We start from the raw sequence: 22,098 nt of genomic DNA, 5'->3' as shown, positions 1-22,098 counted from the left end.
ACTGCCTGGGCTCCCTGGTATCTGGGCTTGGAAAGAGTCAGACTCAAAACATCACCGAGGGTATAAAAAATCCCAGGTCACTGTGACAGCAAGAACGTATAGTGCCAGTGAGGTGAGTGGAGAAACTAGAGAGCTCTCCAATGATGTATACACCTTCCAGTGCCATGTGGTCTGCGTACCAGTATGTGGCACAGCAGGGTCAGGCCCACAGCAGCGTGTGAAAGCACAGGGCAGAGTCAGACTTAGTGGAGGGCTTGACAACTGCTCCAGAGCAAGGAGGATCCCAGACCCTCTGCATCCTGGAGACTGTGCAAGGCCGAAGCAATCCAGTAGCCAATGCCACAAGCCCCTCAGCCATCAGCAGAGCGCTCCGCTCTCTCCCCTATCCGAGGGATGGGCTGGGCCTGTGGAGGGCACTGTGGCTGGCTTTCTGCCTCCCCTTCACAAATCCCTGAAGGCATTTGAGGGGGGAGGGGGCAGGGGGCTTGTAGGTCACGTACACAAGGCAAGAGCTTTCCAGGCTCTGTATCAAGCTACAAGCCTGGGGCTCACCAATAAGTGCCTTACTCTGACCACTAATTATGTGCCCTGCCATGGGTGTGTAATGGGTGTTATAGCAGGAACCGCAGTGCTATTGCTCCTAGAAAGCAGCATGCCAGCTGGAGCAGAGGGGGAGGGAAAGGGGGTCACTGCAGCCAGTGCCTCACTCTCAGCAAACACCGCTCTGACAGGGAGCAAGGGCGACAGCAGACCCCCAGGGCTCCAATGAACTTGCCAGACATGATGTGAAACTGGAGGGGACCAGGATACAGTCAGCAGATAATAGCATCTGAGCTTACAGCTGTGATGAATGCAGGTCAGAGACGCAGCACATTAACTCCTCAACTGAGGATGCTGTGCTGAGGGGAGCCGGCAAGGGTCACCTGCAGTCTTACCCAGCTGCTCAGCAGACTAATGAGTGGGGCAGCTCCTATCACTGCTGCCCCATCTGTGGGAGGACGCAGCCAGTCATATACAGCATGTGAATCTGAAGTCAGCAGGGCAGAAAGGGCCCAGGAATCAAATCCCACAGGGAATGGATTGAACAGCACAGTTCAGACCACGTACCCAGCTAGTTTGGTGTCCTGCCTCCCATGATGCACAGTGGGGAGGCAAAACAGCCCAGCATGCAGCTGGCCAACAGTACCAAGTGGGATGGCAGCTCCTTCCTGACACTCTCAAGGACCAACTGGTGCCCTGAGACCTGATCAGCCTTAGTCTAAGTCAAAGCAACCTAGCCAGCATCACTGTAACCAGTTCCAGCAACACCAAGAGCCTCTTCCCAGCTGCTGCAAGGGGCTTGGACAAACCGGATATTCCTAAACATCCAGTGCTTTACCCACTGTGGCATTACCCGTGCTCCTCAGAATGGGCAACAGTATCAACGAGTGTGGACTAAAGACCTCACTTCTCCCTCAACACCCAGTGCTCCCCCTTGCCCTAGAGCTCAGCGTCTATCCATAGTGCTTCCCCCACTATGCCCCATCTCCGACTCCTTCCCAGGTCCCACGTCCATCCCATGCCCTACCCCCCACCAGACCCCATCCCATCCTGTCCCCATGGCATGCCATGCCTCTCACCAGGCGCTCCATCTCCTGCTCACGCAGCCGCTCCTCGCGCTGGCATCGGTGATACTCGAGCAGGTCATCCTCATTGTCACTGATCTCAGTGATGCTGTTTTTGCGCTCTCTCGTACTCACAGGCAGCCGCAGATCTCCTGACAGCTTCCTCTGTGCCCGGGGGCTCTGACGGGGTGAGGGCACAACCAGTGATCCCAGGCTGTATGCAGGGCTGAGGGTGATGCCAAAGCTGGGCTTACGCTGGGAGACAAGTTCTGCCTGGAAGATGGGTGAGGGGCTCCTGGTTCTCAAATTCTTCCCCGTCAAGGAGGACGAGGAGGAGAAGTCTTCATGCCTCTCCAGGGGCTTGGCTGCCTTGCGCCGGATGCGAGGGCTCTCAGGAACCTCCTTGGCCAGTTTGGTCTGCTGTGAGGGACTCTCTTGGGGGTTCCTTGCTTGGGGAGACAAGGCAGAGGGCAGGGGTGCTGCCCGGCGAGACAAGGAAGGGCTGAGGGGAGGCAAATCCCTCATGCTCTCCACGCTCCTTCTGCCCATTCTGGGACTCTCAGGGGGCTGCAGAGAGCGGCTGTCCTGATTGACGTGGATGAAACCCACAGTCTCCAGGGGCTGGAAGCCTCTTGCCAACACCTGCCGGGAGGGGCTGGAGGCCAGGTGCCTGTCAACGCCAGGGGGCTCCCTGCCCTCCCTGAAGGGGCTGGGTGGACGCTCTTGAAGAGCCACAATTTTCAACCTCTGAGAAGACGGTGACTGAAATTTGGGTGCCAGCCGGGGGCTGCTGGGGATGTTGGTAGGCTGAGCCTGGGGGCTCCCTGCTACATAGTCGCTCGGGCTTACAGACCCCAGGGGCACGTGCTGGTTAGGATGGCCCAGCTGTGCGCTCTCAGCAGCTCTCCGGGTGCTGGAGAAGGCTGAAAGCCCAGGGCCTTCAGGGGGCAGGGCTCTCTGGCCAGGCTTGGGGCTCAGGGGAATGCCATGCACTGCCCTCCTTTGCATCTTGGGACTCCCTGCAAGATGGGCCCCACTTGTGCCTATGGTGCTGCCCCTCAGGTCCAGGCTGGAGCCCCCACCTGGAGGTGGAGGTGGCCGCTGCTGTGGGGGCTGCATGGCATGGTTGTAGCTGGAAGATCTCACTGGCACCACTGGGGGGATGGGCGGCCCCTGCTCCTGGCTACTGGGAGAGTGACTAGTGCAGCTGCCACTGCTGGCTGGGGATGAAAGCGGGGAGAAGGGTGGGGATGCGTTGTCATAGCTGGAGCCCACAGACATGGCCCCAGGGCTCAAGGGTGGGGACAAGAAGTAGTGCCCACCACCATTCATCACTGAGGACACAGGGGACTGGGCATTGGCAGAGATTTTTTTCCTGGGAGAGCTCGAGTCCTCCATCACCAAAGAGTCCATGATGTCTTGCAGGTCCTTCTCGATGGAGCTGACCAGGGAGCTGTGGCTGGGCCGAGGCCTCACTCCCTGCCCCTTATGGACATCATTCAGAGACAGCTGGTGGTTGCCATTCACTAGACACTCTGATTCTGCCAGAGGGAGAGACAGGAGCACACGTTAGCCGAGGAGACAGCACCATTAACCTCACAGCCCAGCCCATGCCAAACCCCTCCACTCAACCAGGCCATGTGGGCAGAGACAGGCCAGAACCAGCCTGCGCTAGGGAGCAAACATTCAGGTCCTGCTCCCGTTTCTAAGGCAGGATGGCCCAAGCACTGTCCCACAAAACCCCAGCTGCAAGTCAGTTCTGGAGACTCCAGAGGAACCACGGCAGCCCAGGGCCTGCTCTCCAAGAAGCTGGCGGTGGAGGAACCAATGGCCACCAATGGTGGATGGGTCTGGGCTCGGTCTGTGGACCTGCCTACCTCTCCTCTATAGGGAACATCTATTTACTGCTACCACAGCCACGACCATGAGGCCACATGGGGAAGGGATGGGAGCCAGTGTCAAATCACTGTCTTCTCCCACAGGAAACATTCCAGCAGGAAGCTGCCAGTAGGAGGCGCCCACAAGAGATTTCCACCTCCCAATCTTCCTTCTCTCCTCACTTCCCACATTACAGAATACCCCATAGAAGTTCTAATTGCTCTGAACCAGCACTTTGCATTCTGGAGGAGGCCGAAGCCACACTACAGGTGTGTGCTGCATATCCATGCTGGCTGGAATGCTAAGCACTGTCGGAAGTGGTGCCAGCAATGCAAAAGGGAACACCCACAGCCCCATTAGACAGGATAAGAGCGATTAACCCTTCAATTTCTAAGCATGAGGACTAGGTTTCAGAATGCATCGACGAAGTGGGCATTCACCCACCAAAGCTTATGCTCCAATACATCTGTTAGTCTTAAAGGTACCACAGGACTCTCTGTTGCTTTTTACAGATCCAAACTAACACAGCTACCCCTTTGATACTAGGTTTCAGAAGACATTTTCCGATAGCCAGGCTATTCCATACTTGGCCATTAGAGGGAAACATGCACTTAAGCAGCTGGGACTGGCCTCTTTGGGAGAGGAGAGGAAGCACTAGAAAGACACAGTCAGAGACAGCTTGGCAATGTCCATGCTCCTTTGAGTGCTCTTCTCCAAGCCAGTGCCACAGCATGGGGTTGCTGCAGGTGCCATCTTCTGGATGTGACCCACGCAGAGGCCCTGACTCCCTGGGGCCATTAGGAGTCCAGGGCACATCTCGGAAGAAAAGGAATATTAACAACTGACCTAGCTAAAGTCCACCTCCTTAAATTCCTCCTGCAGCTTCAGTCAGACACAAGAGTCTTTTTCATCTCCCGCCTGGAGATGCTTCGTACAGAACAGCTGCTTTAGCAACAGGTCCTGGGACCTCTACTGAAACTCAAGCACACAGGGCTGGCCCTGTGCTGAACTGTCCCCCCTAACCCTGCTCTACTCCCCCTGGGGTTCAGGGCAAGCCATGCCCTTATGAAGTATTGTTATCTCCCGTGCTGATCATCTCCTGGGAGCTCAGGTGCCCGGGGATTATATTCCAGTAACTATCCGGATGTCCCACTAGCCTTATTGCCCAGGCAACTGAAATTTGATAGCTCTTTCCAGCACACAGACTGCAAAGCCCTGTGATGCTAATGCATCCTCTTCCTGGCTCTGCCTGTGCTATCACTGGCATGCTGGGAGTTGGGCAGGGAACAGCTGCACATACCTCACCTCATCCTACGGAGATGGCACTGGCTGTTGTGTCTTCCCTGTCCACATAATAATCAGTCCCTGGGGCTGCCTGACTTTTCCTCTGGAGTCTTGTAGACAAAACTGAATCGGCCGTGCAGGGAGGGGAGGGAGCTGCAGCAAATGAGAGCCAACTCTAGACACGTCATGTGGCTGAGCATCTGCCTCCCACTCAGAAGGGAGGAGGTGCTGCCTCCTCCAGAGCGTCCGCCAGGGTGCAGAGCACTTCCAATTTCACCCTCCCAGCCAAAGTGCCACTATCCCCTGCTTCTCTGAGGCCGAGTCAACACCCCCTTTCCTTCCCCAGCTGCGATCAGGGACAGGGGAAGGAAGAACATGTAAGACCCACAAAATCAGACATCCAGGCAGACTGGAGGGAGGGGCAGCTGCTCCCTGGGTGGGATTTGGGGATGGGGCTTCTGGGGGCTTGTCTTGGGGATTCAAAGAGTTTCAGGGACAATAAGGGGGGAAAGGGGAAGAGAATTAAATGATTTGATTGAATGTCCCTTAGAAAGAATTTAACTAACCAGCATGGAGCCAGCTGCTTCCATAACCTTTGCCCGGGGTCTAGAGTTTGAACTATACAACACGTCTCTAAATAGGGTCTAGCAGGCTGAGCTGGGGGTGGGGGAGAGAAGAGCATGTGTCAGCCATAAACCAGACCAGGCCACACACTTGCCTCAGGACATGGGGGATAAATGTAAAGTGGCTCTTCCCACAGTTCCTGCCACTTGGGTCTGAACTAACACTCCCCACCCCCCAAGCCCCTGAGCTGAAGTTGTGTTGGCCCCCAATGCCTCAGGACACTAGGCATCTCAGCAGGTGGCAAATGGCCAATTCCTTTGCTAAACAAGTGTGGGGTTATCAGCTCCTTGCTCAATAAACTGCAAGGTGTATTGAAGCTTCTGGCTCCCATTAAACTGGCCCCGTAGGACAAGCGAGAACTATCCATGGCACAGTATCTCAAGGTCCCAAATGCTAGCCTCATAGAACCCGAGCTCCCCACAGCTACGTAGGCGCCGAGAAGCAATAGCACTCAACTAACCCTTTACGCTCATCCCCAGGATAGACCCTCATCAGCAGGTGAGTTTAGACGTCTTCCCTCTTTTTCGGCAAACACTGCACATGTGAGCTGGCCAAAAGCTGCCTAGCGACTCTGCACCCCCTGAGTACCAGCTCCCCCTTCCCATACAGTTTTCTGGGGCTGGGTTGAGCCACATCTGGAGGCAGCTCCCTCCAAGGGCAGCAGCAGCACCATCACTCTGTGCTGCTGTACCCTTCCTCGGAGCATCTCCAAACACTTTGCAAACACTAATTAATTAAGCCACAACCTCAGGGCACCTTTCCAGCTCGAACGCTCCCAGCAGCAACCAGCAAACACAGCAGAGGGGAAAAAAACAGCCAACTAGGTCACAAGCTTCTAGGATGCCTCCCTTCTGCACACACAAGCCTTCGAGTGCCTGCTGATACCCAAATGATGGACAGACCAACCCTCCTGTCTCCACCCGACTTCTACAGGGCCAATAATGGCCACTTCAGTCATTCTAGCTGTGAAGACAATGTGGTCAAGTGGTTAGATCAGGATGCCTGACTCCAGAGCTCCGGGGTGCTATTCCTGGCTCTGCCACTCACCTACTGTGTGACCTTGAGCTAATCCCTTCCCCTTGTAGTGCCACAGCATCCCAGTCTCTACACAGGGGGGTAACAGCACTCACCTGGGGGGCACCAATTTCTGCTTGCAGAGCTATCTGGGCCCCCTGGATGGCCAATGCCCACTACTTGTCGGAGCTGCCAGCTGGCTTCATGGAGAAAGTATTGCTCTTGTTCGAAGCCACATAAATGTCAAGCTGAAACCAGACTGCTCTGGCCTGCAGCATGTGTCAGACACGGTTAGATCCCAGCCGGGATTGAGAGTGGCTGGGTTTTTTTCCCTTTAATAAATTAAAAGAATCATGAAGGGGAAGGATGGAGAAGCAGTAATAATACTGCCAGAGCGATAACCCAATCAGGGGCACTTATGGTCTGGCTTTCTGGAAGACGAGACAGACTCCCAGCACGAGTGGCTCACAGTGAGTGTTGAATTAATGGGCAAAGCCATGGTCTCATGGCCAGTTACTGTAAGAGAGGGGATTGATTGGCAGGTTAATCTGCTCATCAGTTCCAGGCAGACCAAAGCTTAATTTATTTCCATTAAATCAGCTCTTCCGCAGACACAAGATTCCTGACCACATCTGCCTGCAGAATTATTTCATAGGAGTAAATTGGTTATTATAATAACAATGTGCACTTGGTCTGAAGATCCCAAAGCACTTCACAGACATCCTGCAGCCTCACAACCCTTGCATCATTAGCTCTATTCTATACCTGTGTAAATGACTTGCCCAAGGTCACAGTGCGAGGCAGTGACAGAGCTGGGAACAAAACCCACGAGTCTTGACCCCGAACTCTCATCACCTGGAAGAGAGACGTGCAAGCCGATTTCAGTCAGTCAAGTATTCCTGAATCAAGAGAGAATGCAAATGACTGTACAAGAAAGGGAACAGAGACAGAGGTCACACCGGAAAGACAGCACTTCCCATTTGCAACAGGCAGGCCAAGAAAACCTGACACCAACTTTCCCTTGATCATTCCCTCTGTTCCAGTCAGCTTGTCCCATTCAGGTAACCACCAGCAACAGCCTGACATGCCTCCAAATTCTATTGCAGCGCACGCACAGGGATCGCCATACTTCAAACAAACGCCGAATTCTCTGTACTTCTCATCTGGAAGCACCAGCCTTTTGTTTCAGCCTGTGTGATCGACCAATGCTTAAAACACCAACACACCTGTCACTGGGAAGAACAAATCAAGAACAGCAACACGCTGGACTGTGCCAGGTCCCTGCCCAGAAAAGTGAGACCAGATAATATTTTGCCATAGTGACATGGTAAAACAAAGGCAGACTCCCACCGAATTGAGAACCAGGTGCAAACTGGGAGCCACAAGGCCTGGTCAGAACCCAGAAAGAAGCAACTGTGCAATTAGCAGGACAGAGGAGAGACTGAGACACAGACACTTTCCACCCCACATCCTAAATATGAGGGAGTGCAAGGAAGAGATTTCCTCAGATACCCAGAATCATAAGAGATGTCTCATTGCAGAGAGACAAGGAAAATCTGCGCCTGACCACGGGAGACAGAACAACACAGCAGAGCCACCTGCCACCAGCTGAGGAATGACACACGTCTGGCCCTGGGGGATCAAGCCCCAGACACTGGGAGTGATCCTATCCTGAGGGGAGCAGACCTGCCCTGCAAAGACCTGAGCAGTCTAGCGTTTTTGTACAGCCTGTCCTGCCAATAAAAGCTAACTGAATAAAAGTGTGTCAATTCCTTCCTCCAACTGTACATATGGCCTTGACTCCACAGTTACTTAGCTATGGGTGGCAGGGAAGGAAGGGCTGGGGCTGATGGGTCACAGAATTTCTGGGTCTGCCGCACACGCTCAGCCTGCAATAAGAAGCATCACAGGTTTGCCTGTATCAGGTCTATGCCACGCAGCCAGCAAAGCCCAACACCTCTGAATCAGAATCAGAATCATTCCTGCTGGCAAAGTGGCTGGATTGTCCTAAGAGTGAAAGCCCATAAGAGCCCTGCCCTCTACTGATCTCAAGACAGCAAATTCTCAGCACACCCCATCTCCAAGGCACTGGATGCGGGAAGATGCTGACCAGGATGTCTGGGTCAGAATGAGACATTCTCTGAAGCACAGGGGAGGCCCAAGAATCTCTCAGTTTCCCCTTAGAGGGGCCTGGCATCGATACCCACAGGTTATGCAGGGCATAAAAGACCCAGCAGGGTGGATTGATTTAAATCACTAATTTTAATCATGCTTTAAATCAGCATGCAGGAAACCTTGATTTAAATAATTGATTTTAATCTTGCTTTGCATTTGTATTTTTTAGTTATTTTCATAAAGAGATGTTGATTCTCATTGTTGGTAAACATTAAAACATGTTGATTTGCAACTAAATACAGCCTGTACATGAAATCTGTTGCTTCTTTTTGCCAACCAGGAGGATATGCTATATCTATACACATTTATTTAAGCAATCGTATAGCTTAGACATTTATTCAGATTTTTACTTTTTACATTTTTATTAAGCAGATAATGATTAATTTTTTACTTGTGATTTGGTTCAATTTGGATGGAAATTCAAATTCAGTTAAAAATTCACAAAAGCTGCTTTTTAATTTTGTTTTTATTAATTAAAAAACTACCTTAAATGTGCTGGATATAAAATAAAAAAAAGTTTATCAGAATATGTTTTGCATTTAAAATTAACTTATTAAATAAAAGTAGTAGTTAGGGAATTGAACCGATTTTTCTGGTCTTCAAGATTTTAGAATGAGTAGATTTCAACCCTCTCATACCTAGTTTTTATTAATAGATTGAAAGAGGAAAACAAGTTTTCCTGCTTTTTCAACTCCAAATGGTTTTTGAACTTTGACTGAACTAGTTATTGAATTGAAATAATTGAATAAACTGAAAAAAATATTTTCTTTGCACCTGCAGAAAAGATACTGCTGTTGAAAGCTGGTTTAGCACTTCAATAAACTCTGGTTCCAGGTGCTTAGCCAGTGACTTCCAGTTCAGAGACTGACTTTCTTCAAAACTTCACAGCAAATATTACGGCTTAATATTTTTTATTCAATTTAAATGATTTTAATAGATTACAGTAAGTTTAGGCCTTAACGTAGGTTGGTCATAATTTCACATTTACATTTAAATAAGTTTATTTTTAAAAATAAAACGGTTTCTAATTTAAATACAAAAATCTGATTTTTTGGATAAAAAAATAAAGCTACCAATTTTCCAGGCCCTCCTCTTCATACAACCTGTTCTGTGCCTATGTCTCCCCAGTGCCCAGCACCATCGATAGTCATCAGGGAGACAAACACATGCTAGCAAAGGACATTGCAGAGCTCTCACTTCAAAACATCAGGGCAGGGTTGGCTACAGGCAGGTGAGGACCAGCCTTCAGCTTGGAGACCATTTTCAGAGGTGACTCAGACTAGCTGGACCAGCTCCCTTTGAAAAGCATCTCATCGTGTTGAAACCACAGCAAGCCAGAATCCAGACGGCCCCCTGGCTGACTGCAGTGTTGGGATCCGCGCCCTCAGGACCAGCACTCACTGCAGAGGCAGTCAGAGGCAGTGAAGGGACAGAAATCAAATTACTTAAGAAAAGTGAATTCAGTTCTGCCTGGAGCCCTTGGTTGACATCGAACAGGGCTCTGCTGGATGTATCCATTGGGAACCAGTGACAATTCCCCACTCTCATCCTAGGCTGACTCTTGTGTATGCAGGGAATGGACACTTCTATGCCATAGACCAAAATGCCATAGGGAAAAGTCTTAAAAGTGTAAGGCCCCTCCTCTCTAATTTCCACCCAGGCATAGTTCCTGGCCCTCCTGGGGGTGTGTGTGCTAGGGGTCATGTACACTAGACAGCCCAGATATGCGCTCGAGACCGGCATGCAGGAAATAATTGCCTAGAAAGTATGTGCACACACACCCCTAGAAAAGCATGGGGTTCCAGAAGCTCTGACACACTAATTGGCTCCACATGCTCCCTTCCCTCGCATGCTAGCAGGTTAACAGCAGCACGTGGTCCCTCACACACACACTAGTGGATATCAAGCTACCCCAGGCAGATTACTGCCAGGCTTGTGACACAGGCTGTCTCTTCTCCTTGTGCATCACCCTAGCTAGTTTGATACAGCCAATGCGGGCCCAGACAGCAGTCAGAGCCTGAGATGCTGCAGCTAGCGGCCCATTCCTCCATGCAAACAGCTAATGCCTTCTGTTCTACAGGCCCAGACAAACACAACCCTGATGCAACAGAGAAAGAGCTTATCTCCATTGGGGCTGCTAAGTCTGCAAAGGGGACGATGACATTCTGAATTAAGCTCCCGTCCCCTGACACCTGGGGTTTAGGGGCTGTGTGTGACTGCATAGCATGAGGAATCTGAGGTCCCTGCAGTGCTTCATTCTTAGGGAGTAGAACCCAAGCCTCTCCTGATGGGAGTGGGTCTCAGAGGACAGGTGGGGTGGGCAAAGAGGCCCCTCTCTTGTGAGCTTTGGTAAAGAATGTGGGCCAAATTCTGTCCTGGCTGTGCAGGGACAGCAGGGGAGCAGGGCAGAGAAGACTTTGCCCTACCTGTGTGCTTTCTCTTCCTGGGGGCTATGTTTGAAGACTGCCTATAGCCCCAAGGGGCCATTCTGGCAACCAGGAATAGCCAGAGCACAGCAACGTCCTGGCCACAACACCACGCAAGGAGCTGCAGGGGAGGTATGGAGTGGTAATGGAAGCTCTGCACAGCCTGAGAAGGTGTGTGGAGACAGCACATAGCCACTGGCCTGGATCAAAGCAAGGCCCATCTAGCCCAGTCTCCCATCAATAGTCAGTGGCAGCAGACGGGGAGAACAGCCACAGAAGGTGAAGGAGACTTGCACTCCATGGAAAAAAGTAACAAGGAACCCCCGGGCTGAAGAAACAGCCTTTGAATCTTGCATTTATTTGCCCTTACAGACAAGCGCTGCCTGCAGCTCCCCCACCCAGCTCCAGGAGGGTTCCCTGCTTTCGACACATCAGATGAGGCTCGTGACCTTGTGTTTTATGCTGTTCTGAGGGCTAGAAGGTCTCTGGAACCTGCCCTGTGACCAGGAGAACTGGTGTGAAATGCCAGCCAGGTCCTGTGTTCAGCCAAGGGTTCAGCTCAGGAGCTGCTACAATTAAACTCTTTGGAGACACGTATTAATAATTAACAAACAGAAGAGCAGTTGCTGAGCTGAGTCAACAGTGGGTGCAGGAACGGAAAGGCCACAAACCAGGGTAAATGCTGTTCATATACACGTAAATAGCAGGCATCTCTTAGCAAGCAGAGAGATCATTTTAGAAACATTTCTGTCCCCAACCCTGGGATTTTTTCACCAGCTGGAAACACAAAACTCCTAACAGCTCCTCTATCAGGGCCCAGGGCCCCGATGGCCCCCGGCAGGAGTGGGGACACTGGTAGGTCTAAACGGAGAGATCCAGTTAGTGCAGGGCTTTTCTCAAGATGGCCCTAGATCTGTGCTGGGTGACATCTGCATTCAGTGTAATGGAGTTTTTAACGGAATCTTCAATAACGATCATTTATGTAATGAGCAAATAGCAGCTTCACCTGCCAAACCGCCTGCATGTTTCATTTATTAAAGTAGAGTGAACGGGGGCAGGTGGAACTCGGCCACATAAGCACTGCTCCCGCATGAGAAGTGGGGGCTAGCATCCCAGACAGCACTGCTTAAGGAAACACCGCATGATCAGGGTCTGTGGTTACAATGTTGAGAAACAAAAATCGCAGGAGGGAGGGAGAGCCAGCAGGGCTCCACCACGGCCAGCATTCCTTACACAGAACATGCCCTCCTGCCCCAGACAGCTTCACATGGGACTCTCACCAGGCACCCGATCGGGTCCCAACACCAAGTCCTGGGGTGAAATCCTGGCCCCACTAACATCAGCAAGGGCTCTGCTAGTAATCTCAATGGGACCAAGAATACACCCCTGGGGTTTCTCAGTGCCTCATCGATGTACTTTGCCCATGATGGGTGCTTGGGGGGAGGGATGCACTCTGCTATAAACTGCTGGTGCAGGATGCCAGCCTGACCTCCCCCTGACTGCCAAGCACTCAGCTCTTCAAAGTGCTTTCCAAACAGTAAGGAGTTTAATCTCACAAGGAGTCGGGGTCATGGGCCCTGTCACTGGATGAGTGCCCTTTAATGGGGCCTGGTCCCAGCCCCAAAGGTGGAGTAGCTGCTGAGGGGTCAGGTGACTAAATCAGAGAGCACCTAGTGCTCATAAAAAGCCAGGAGATGCTCGGCTAGGAGGAGAGGGGAATCTGGAAGGAGGCTCCCACAGAAACCCCGGGGTTAGAGGCTCCAGGGAGAGCTGCCTCAAGAATCAAGGCTCTATAAAACAGTGATGGAAACTGAGTAGAGCCCAGGAGGGGCTAGGAACTGAGCCCACGGGGGATAGAGGATTGTTTTGCTTTTGTGTTTGTTTGGAGTTTACTGCCCAGGAAGGGGTGGACTCTGATGTGACTCAGCCTAAGTCACTGCAGCAACTGGATGTGCTGAAAGCTATGTAGGTTGGTGCAGTAGCATGCCATGCCACAAAGGGGTGTGCTCAGAGACTGCCCCCAATATAAGCCCCACTGTACAGATAGAGGAATGCAAGCAGGAAAGGACTAGCCGTCAACAGCCAGACTCCCTTATTGGAAAGCCTCTGTGAACTCCCCCCTCTGCTCCCTCTCTATCTCCCAGGCTGGCTCCCACTATTGCTGTGCTACCAGCACAGACTCTCGCTGAACTCTTCCCACTGTAGGCACCAAGTCAGCAAGTCTGTCTCAAGGGGCCATTAAGGAGGACAACATTTAGTCTGCATCAGTCAAAGCGCCTCACTGCCCAGCCCCAAGAAGGGTCAAGCAGATATCTTGGTGAGGGTGCTCTGGTTTCAGCACATGAAGGGTTAAACCAAACACTGCTACAGGGAGTAGAAAGCTTGAGAGATGTTAAATCCTAGGTTGTGCAGGCCATCCTGCAGCTCAACCGTCTGGGACATATGCTGAACCATTACACCAAGGTGCGGCTGTATGGCCATGTTAGGAGCATGCTCTCCCGGGAATGGACTTACTGAGCTATCAGACCTCACCTGCTTCCCCCAGAGTCACTCACTGCCAGCCTTAATGGGGGTCAGTCATGGCTGCAGCTGGAAGTAGGAGACTGGGCTTGATGGACAAATCTGCAAATCCTATAGACCAGTTCTGCCATCGTACCAAGTAGAGAGGCTTAGGCCCAGCTCTGCAGCCCTTGCTCAAGGCAAAATTCCCACTGAAGCAAATAGGAGTGCTGCCTGAGTAAGGACTGCAGAACTAGACCATGGCCTTTCCATTTGGTGTGATGGCAGAACTGGCCTATAGGAGCAGACCTGTCAATCAAGCCCAATCTCCCACTTCCAGCAGCAGCCTCCACCGGATCCTTCAGAAGCCAATGAGTCCTCTGCTCCCCTTCCTTCACTGGTGAGAGAGGGAGAAGTTCCTGCCTGACATCGCTGCCACTCTCCGGCTCTGCCCAGGCACCAAACCCAGCACTGTGACTCTCAGTGGCTCAGAGAGTGCAGCAACAACCTGGCAGAGAGTAGGGGTAGCTGCAGACTAAAAGACCACAGCACTGGACAGAAATGCCGATCTGAGCCCTGGCAGAGCTCCCTCCCGAAACTCCTCTCTCCAAGGCCCAGGGTTTGACCTTTGCCCTACTGAACATCTGGGCTCTGTTGAGCTCATTACACTCTGAGGTTTTGTCTACACTGGTACTTCGTGGGCAAAACTTTTGTTGCTTAGGGGTGTTAATACAATTCCCCCCCCCCCCCCAAACGACAGAAGTTTTACTGATGAAAAGCTCCGGTGTGAACAGCACTTTGTCGGCAGGAGTGCAGACAAAGCTGCTGCCGCTCGTGGGGGCGTGGAAGTTTTTGTCGGCAGGAGAGCTTTCTCCTGCCGACAAACAGCAGCTACACTGCGCGGCTTTTAGCGGCACAGCCGTGTCCGCTAAAAGCTGTATGGTGTACACAAAACCTCAGTCTGCTGCCATTAACACTCACAGGGGGTATCTTCTTCCTCAGAGCAATCCCAGGCCCACAGGCACTGACACAACTCCCCCCTGGGAGGTGGGTTATTATCCCCACATTAGAGGTGGGGAAACAAGCACAGAGAGGGGAAACTGACTTGCTTGAGTCAGCAGCAGAGTCAAGAATAAAACATAGGTGTCCTCACTCCCAGGCCCTGAGCATGGAGGATTCACCTACCTGCCGTGAGTCCATATGGGGCCCCAGGACTCCTTTCTGCAGCTGGGATCATGCTTTTCATCCACTTGGCCTCAGCAGGGTGATTAAACCGGAGGAAGGTTGACTGCCCCAGGCAGATCATGCACCCTTGGGGAAAGAGAGTGAGATGGAGCAGGTTATAGCACACAGTGAACATGACCACCCCAGTCCTTGGGGGTCTCTCTTTCCACACTCCACCCCCAAGGGATTCATCACTGAACGCAGCCCAGCAGTTGGGAACCTCTGGCATGGCCATGGGAACTGGCAGGATCTCTGTCCCAAATATATCAGCTGGCTGTCTAGCTGCCCTGAGACAGCAGGCATGTTGATGGAATCACTCTTTGTATCACCGTAGCACCAGGATCCCGAGTCATGGAGCCGGACCCCACTGAGCTAGGCACAGAATCGTTGCCATTACACTTCACTTTCTGAAGGACCACAAGGAGCTTTACGGAAGTCCCAGCAGGATTTACACCGAGCCAAGTCCAAATTCTACCCTGGGACACATGAAGTGATCCCACTGCTCACACTGGAGCTGCATACACTGCTCCTGATGAAAGAGCCAGGCCTGAGGAGCCTCTGGTGGCAGAGAGACACCAAGAGAACCCTTAGCCTGCCCCTTTATGCCTGGCAGTGTAGCGTAAGCAGGGAGCACCCAAGTGCCAGGTACAGAGGGGTTGAGGGTGGGGCTTGGTGGGTTTTAGGCACATTGGAGATTTGTCGTCGGGTCACAGGGCTGATGTGGAACTCACAGAAGCTGGCGTGTCACTTTGCTCAGCGGGCACGGCAGATAGTACATGCTGTGAGGATGCACTAGAACAAGAGCTTATGGTGCAGGACCACAGCCTGTCAGGAGGCATGAGGCTATGAATGAATAGCTCCTCACAAGCCTATTGGGGGTGGTTTGGGGGAAGCCCCTCAAACCTACTTGCTAACTAGACATCTGACCCTCCCCACTGAGCCATTCGCTTCCCGTCAGACATTCTGCTACTGGTTATTGCTCCGCCCATCTGTGCCTCCCAAGAATGGGCAGAGGGAGCCATGCAAGGAGGTGGCAGCTTGGAAAAGAAGAGCCTTGTGCATCTTAAAGAGAGGAGCTCAGCAGTACCTGCACAAGGAACGCTGTGCTCCCGACTCAGACAATTGCTCTCTACTGCACCCCTTTCTCTCTCCTACCTGGGCTGAGATGGGAGTATCCATCCACCCACCCACCCAAAGAGCTTCAAGTCCAAGGGCAGCGAGGGAAATAAGAGCCAGTTTGCACAGAGACATGATGCAAATACCATAAGACTGAGGGATCACTGGGAGGCTGTTGTGCTGGGACCACTGATTATGGGTGCAGTCACTGACTCACCATACCCAAGGCTTCCTGCATCACCAGATCCTCCTTTCCTTTCCTAAGGCAGGTTAGGATACATGTAGCCCAGCTGTAGCGCTGCTTAGACATGGCCTGGCAGCAAGGCTGCATCAGTCCTAGCCAAACCTCCCTTTCCTGAGCACGCTCATCTCACTGAAGCCAGCAATCTAGACCTGGTAGGATCTGCATTCAGGACAGGATGCGGAACTGAAACTGCTTTGTGGCACGGATGAACATCTATTCTCATCCTCCTGGACGCCTCTGCAGCGTTTAACATTGCTGAGCACAAGATACTGCTGTCTCACCTGAGGGAGGTGGCAGGAGTCCAGAGCAATACATTAAAATGGTTTGGGTCCTTCCCACAGTTTGCATCCAAAGATGGGAAACTGCACCTCTACCACTACCCCTTGCTTGTGGGGTTCCACAAGGATCAATTCTCTCTCTGATCTTTTTCAACATTTATATCCAGCAAGTATGTGAACTGGTCAGATCACAGGGACTCAAATGCCATCAATATACAGATGACACAGCTCTATCTATCCTTCACCACATTCGACCACACCACTACCAACAAGATCGCCCAGTGCTTGGATGAGATCAGCTCATGGATGAAGAGCAGTTGGTTGAATCTGAACCCAAGCAAAACAGAGGTGATACTGGTGGGCAGAGGAAAGTATTTTGAGGAGTTTACAGCCACAGTACAGAGGTTGAAGGTTCACATCCACAATTTGTCAATTCAGTCCAGTCTAGGAGTACTCTTGGATTCCTCACTGACTGAGCTCTCACATTGCAATGGCCATGAATAATGCTTTCTATCACCTTTGGTTGGCTAGGAGACTCCACCCCATCCTGACAGAAGGTGACCTGGCCTCAGTTATTCATGCTTTTGTCATCTCTCAGCTGTACTTCAGTAACGTGGCATACCTGGGCATGAAACTTTCAGCACTTTGGAAATTCCAACTAGTAGAAAACACTGCAGCGCGTTTCCTCAGCAGCACTGGCTACCATGAATGCATCACACCTGTCTTCCACTCTCTGCATTGGCTTCTCATAAAATATCAAATCAAGTTCAAGTTCAAGGTCTCAGTCCTTATCGTCAAAGCGCTCCATGGCCTGGGCCGAGGATATCTAAAAGACCGTTTAATGCTCTAGGATAAAGATTGTGGTCAACAACCTTGCTCTTTTGGCACAATGGAATTCTCAACAATAGGAGTAAAGCTTGTTTGTGAGGGAGACAGAACCTGTGTTATGAACTCCCCAAGAACTAAGGACCATCACAAATCTCACCACTTTCCACTCCAAGAGCAAGGCACATTTCTTTGACCTTGTCTTTTCTAATATAAACATATAGCAACAGGTATATTTATTTAAACAAACAAACAAAAACCTACCAAAACACTCCTTTACAAATGCTTCTCCCTCTGGGCAGAGAATGAGAGAACAAATGTGACAGACATGTATTCACATTGTTTAATGCATTAGTGGAAGGTGCTCAGATGTTGCAGTAATAAGCGTGATAAAAAAGCCTATATAGAACAGAATAGACTCAGCCTCTGCTATTCCAAACTGAGATCAGGCCTTTGCTCTTCACTTGAGTGTTATTTTCCACGTTGCACTCATGAGAGAAAGCACAAGACACAGAGAGAAAGTGTTGGAAAGAGGCAGGATGGAGCCAGGAACAGCTGGGCTTCAAGGTACGGCCCAGCCCTGAGGGCTCTTCCTAGGGACAGGCTGTTCTGCCATCTTCAGGGACCAAGGAGAGAGGCTGAAATCTAGGGTATATCTCCTCCCCCCATTTCCTTCCCCCAAAGCATCATGGAAATGAGGGAGTACACAGCATCTTGAGCAAGAGGGTGGGGAAACAGAAGTATGGATAGGGTGCATGGTTCCAGGGGGAAGCGGGATTGTGTGCAGGATTCACCTTTTACTGGAAGTCAGCAACATCGCAGGGATGCCACAGCTGGCAGTCTGCACTGCAGACAAGACAGCTCCTGTCTGCACGAGCAAATCATCTTTTTTGGCCAAAACCAACTGACTTCTCTGGAGAAAGCTGGTGATGAGCCATGAGTGTGGAATGTGGCTTGGGGGATGTGCAGACAGGCGTATAAACACAAGCCTTGTACATACACACATCAGCGCCAAATGCCAAACCCGTGCCACCTGCCTCCCACCAGCACACATGATTGCTTTCATTCCCTAGGAGAGGGGAAGGCACTCATGGCTGATGCATGTGCATGGAGGCTGTCGGGGTAAAAAGGCCATCACTGAAGACTAGGAGCCTGATTTTCAAATTATCTGGGCCCACTGACCTCACTGGCAGCTGCAGGTCAGCGCCTCTGAAATCAGGGCCCATGATGAGTTCTATAAATGGGGGAGGATTGAAGAGTGACTCTGCCCCTGGGCTGGAGGGAATGCACTCCCGGACTCTCCGAATCAGCAACCCAGAGAAGACCAGGTCCCAGCACTGTGTTTCCACGTGGAAAGTGAATTACTACCTTATTAAAAAGGGAGTATGCCTTTCCTGGAGTCCCTTGGCTAGCCATGTGGCCAGTGCATTCAGCTTCACGCAGCCAGCAAACCAGTAACTAGCCCTAACCCAATACATCAGTGCAGGCACTGGGGCACTTTTGGGGACAGGTAAGGTGTTACAGGTTTTGGTAAGTAATATTTATATCGGGCTAAGTGGCAACACTCCTCAATATCAACAAACTGCTCCCTTCGAGTATCTGCTGAGAGCTCTCACTCCACTTCCCCAGGCAATCTCACACTTCCCGTTGTCGATCAAAGGGGAATTGGGGAGAGGAGAGAATTTTTCCCTACAAAGCAGTAGGGCTCCTAACATGTTATTGGTAGCTTTCTGTTCTTACACCACTTTACTTTCGGTCTCAGGCTGTTCCCCAGTCTCCTCCCATTCCTTAACAGAGGGAGCACTGTATAGCTGCAAGAGAAGGAGATGGGTGTTTGCAACTCCCAGGTTCTATTCCTGGCCTTGCCACAAATTCCCTGTGAGCTGGATAAGTCACTGCTTTGTGCTCAGTTTCCCCACGTACAATTAAAGGGGCCTCATACAGCTAAATTAATGTTTATAGCAAATATATATTCAACGCCAAAAAACTATATTAACCCAGAGTTAAGGTTGCTTGGTGGTACAGTAGAATCTCAGAGTTATGAACTGATCGGTCAACCACACACCTCAGTTGGAACTGGAAATATGGAATCAGGCAGCAGCAGAGAGAGGAACAAAAAAGAGAAGCAAATACTCTGTTAAACGTAAACTACTAAAAAAATAAAGGGAAGTTTAAAAAAAGATTTGACAATGTAAGGAAACTGTTTCTGTGCTTGTTTCATTTAAACTAAGGTGATTAAAAACAACATTTTTCTTCTGCATAGTAAAGTTTCAAAACTGTATTAAGTCAATGTTCAGTTGTAAACTTTTGAAAGAACCAACCATAACGTTTTGTTGAGTTATGAACATTTCAGAGCTATGAACCACCTCCATTCCTGTATTGTTCGTAACTACTGTATATCATCCCTTTCCACACCACTGAGTTGAGTAAAACTCAAACTTATGAAAACCAGGAAATATACAGTTAAGGTTGCCCATGCAACCTTAATTCTTCCCTCTTTCAGCAATGCCCCAATACACCCCATCAATACATAGCTTTACTCTGCCAATCCCACAGTTGTTGAAATGTACAAGCTCTTTATCTCCTTTTACAATCCATTCCTCTCACCCACAGGATTCCTCCTCAAAATACTTTCCACTATTAAAGGTCAAAAAGGAAAAAAAAAAAAAAAAAGGTCGGGATTAAAGCATATAAAATGTCAGGAATGGAAACCCTCTAGCCATTTTTCTGTACTGGGGCATGGGCAGTGTAACAAGTGCACATTTTCTTCAATACTGTTCTCAATTTGAGTCCCCCAACGACGTAGGCTATGTCTACACTGGCACTTTCGTTGATGCAATTTTTGTTGCTCAGGGGCTTGAAAAAACACTTCCCTGAACAACCAAAGCTTTAACGACGAAAAGCACCTGTGTGGACAGTGCTTCAGCGAGAGCTCCTGCCGATGAAGCTACTGCCCCTCGTTGGAGGTGGTTTTATTTTGCCGCTAAGAGAGCTCTCTCCTGGCAATAAAGAGCAGCTACACAGCACACCTTACAACGGTGCGGCTGCTGTTGTAAAGTGCGCGGTGTAGACATAGTCCTAGTGAGTGCCACATATTTCCTTAGGTAAAACTTTACAGTTTGAAACCAGGTTGACCTGCACAACTTCAATAGTTTGGTCTTTAGTGCTGGGCAAAACCAAAAACCACATACCTAAAAGCTTTTTTTAATATGGCTGGTTTGTGGGGGGCTGGGAGGGAGGGGCTTATATCTCTGGAACCCTTGGCTCAAATGACTCCAAATATGGGTCACTAATCCAACCCCACACCCACCTGAGGCGCACCAAATTTCATAGAAATCTGATACAGCATGTCAATTTTAGAGTACTTTGAAAGAGGAACCTTTAAATAGACGTTGTGACAGAACCTTAATGATAGTGGTGCTGCTGCACAACTACAATAAAGTTTAATTGACAGACAGGATTTTGAGCTGTGGCCAGGGCTGCTGGAAAGGGGATTGCAAATCACAATCTTTGCTCAAGTCCCAAGCAGTGTTTAGCAACTGTCCCTCACACTCATGAGGAGTGGATACTCCACCACAGAGCATGTAGGCCCTGCCAGAATCCATCCCCTCTACTCTAGAGCCGCTGCGCTCCTTGCTGTAACATGGACAGGTCTCTGTGAGCAGCAGGGCTACAACAATGGTGTCACTGACCCCTTTTTCCCAGTTACAATTTCTGGCTGGAAACTCAGAGAAACATGCAGGTGGATACAGTGTATTTAAAGATCCCCTGGGGGCGGTACAGGGGGATATAGCCATGCCAAATGCCAGACCATCTCTGTACAATTTAATTTCATAATTCAATATAGACACAAATCTCTCAACACATGACAATTACTGCAGTGGATAATATAGTAAAGGGAGAGAGGCTGGTTGGTATATTCCTCACTTCAGGACTCCTTAGGTCTATAGGTTGGGTTGCACCAGCTCTGCTACAAATTCATTGTGTGACACAGGGCAAGTCACTTCAGATCTGTCTCAATTTCTCCAGCAGTAAAATGGGGTCAATATCACCTTGGAAGTGGGTTGTGAAACTCAGTGTTAGAAGAGCCCATGGAGAGCCTAATCCAAAAGTAAATAGAGCATCTTTAAAACAAGGAGCCTAAAGTCCAGCACCTACATCCATATCAGGCACCCAAATAAGTGGTTGAATTTCAGAGGTGCTGAGCACCCACAGCTCACATCATGTGCAACAGCCATGCTCAGCCCCTCAGAGTCCAGCAATAGGTGCCTAATGCTAGGTTTGAAAGTGCTGGTTATAGAGAATAGGCAGATAATTCTGCCGGCTGTAGCTGTTCCTGTTAGCTCCCTCCTGACCAAGCCCCACGTAAGAGGTCAAGGCTTTAAATATCTTTAAGACAAGTTTTGAGTGGGCAGAGGAGAAGGCCAGGGTGGCGAGTTACTTCCTATTCAGCAGGGTCTGGTTGGGCCTCTCTGATGACATCCACATGTCTTCTTTCACAGAAGCTGCTACATTATGCACCATCAGCCAAGGACGGGCAAGGTGTGGTCTCAGCAAAGCTGCCGAGACCTTATAGTCAAGAGCATGGATCATTCTTGTAAGGGGGCCTAAGGGCAGCGTGGTACTTGGATACTCATCCCAGGAGTGTTTTAGACTGACACCAGGATAGCTGACACAATGACTGTCCAGGGAGGTGGCATGGGGCAGTGAATTAGATACAGGACTGGGGCTCAGGAGAATGGGGTTGTCATGGACTCAGTGTGGACACACTGCTTCTCTCTGGTGGGTCAGGTGCAGAGCTCACAAGGAGGAGGCTATTTACCTACCTGTGTAAAGTGTTTCAAGGGCGACAGATGAACAGGACACACACGGCAATTATAATTAGCCATGGTTGCCATGTCCAGCCC

General features: G+C 50.4%; 1 protein-coding gene across 50 annotated transcripts in view; it reads right to left on the bottom strand.

Moving 5' to 3' along the window:
- Nucleotides 1-22,098, bottom strand: part of PHLDB1 (pleckstrin homology like domain family B member 1) — a 109,184-nt gene that overhangs the window by 43,829 nt on the left and 43,257 nt on the right. For 33 of the 50 annotated variants that reach the window (XM_065570286.1, XM_065570287.1, XM_065570272.1 and 30 more), the window contains 3 exons: nucleotides 14,690-14,815; nucleotides 7,170-7,259; nucleotides 1,620-3,145 (listed from right to left, as the gene is read on the bottom strand). In XM_065570286.1, coding sequence (XP_065426358.1) covers nucleotides 1,620-3,145; nucleotides 7,170-7,259; nucleotides 14,690-14,815 — 1,742 coding nt within the window. The remainder of the gene's footprint in view (nucleotides 1-1,619; nucleotides 3,146-7,169; nucleotides 7,260-14,689; nucleotides 14,816-22,098) is intronic. The other 17 variants (XM_042851789.2, XM_065570299.1, XM_065570306.1 and 14 more) reach the window with 1 other exon arrangement.

This window comes from Chrysemys picta, chromosome 16 (genome assembly GCF_011386835.1).
Source record: "Chrysemys picta bellii isolate R12L10 chromosome 16, ASM1138683v2, whole genome shotgun sequence".
In the NCBI taxonomy this organism is placed as follows: domain Eukaryota; kingdom Metazoa; phylum Chordata; order Testudines; family Emydidae; genus Chrysemys; species Chrysemys picta.
The sequence above is the reverse complement of the archived record's forward strand: the minus strand, read 5'-3'. Positions and strand labels throughout refer to the sequence as shown.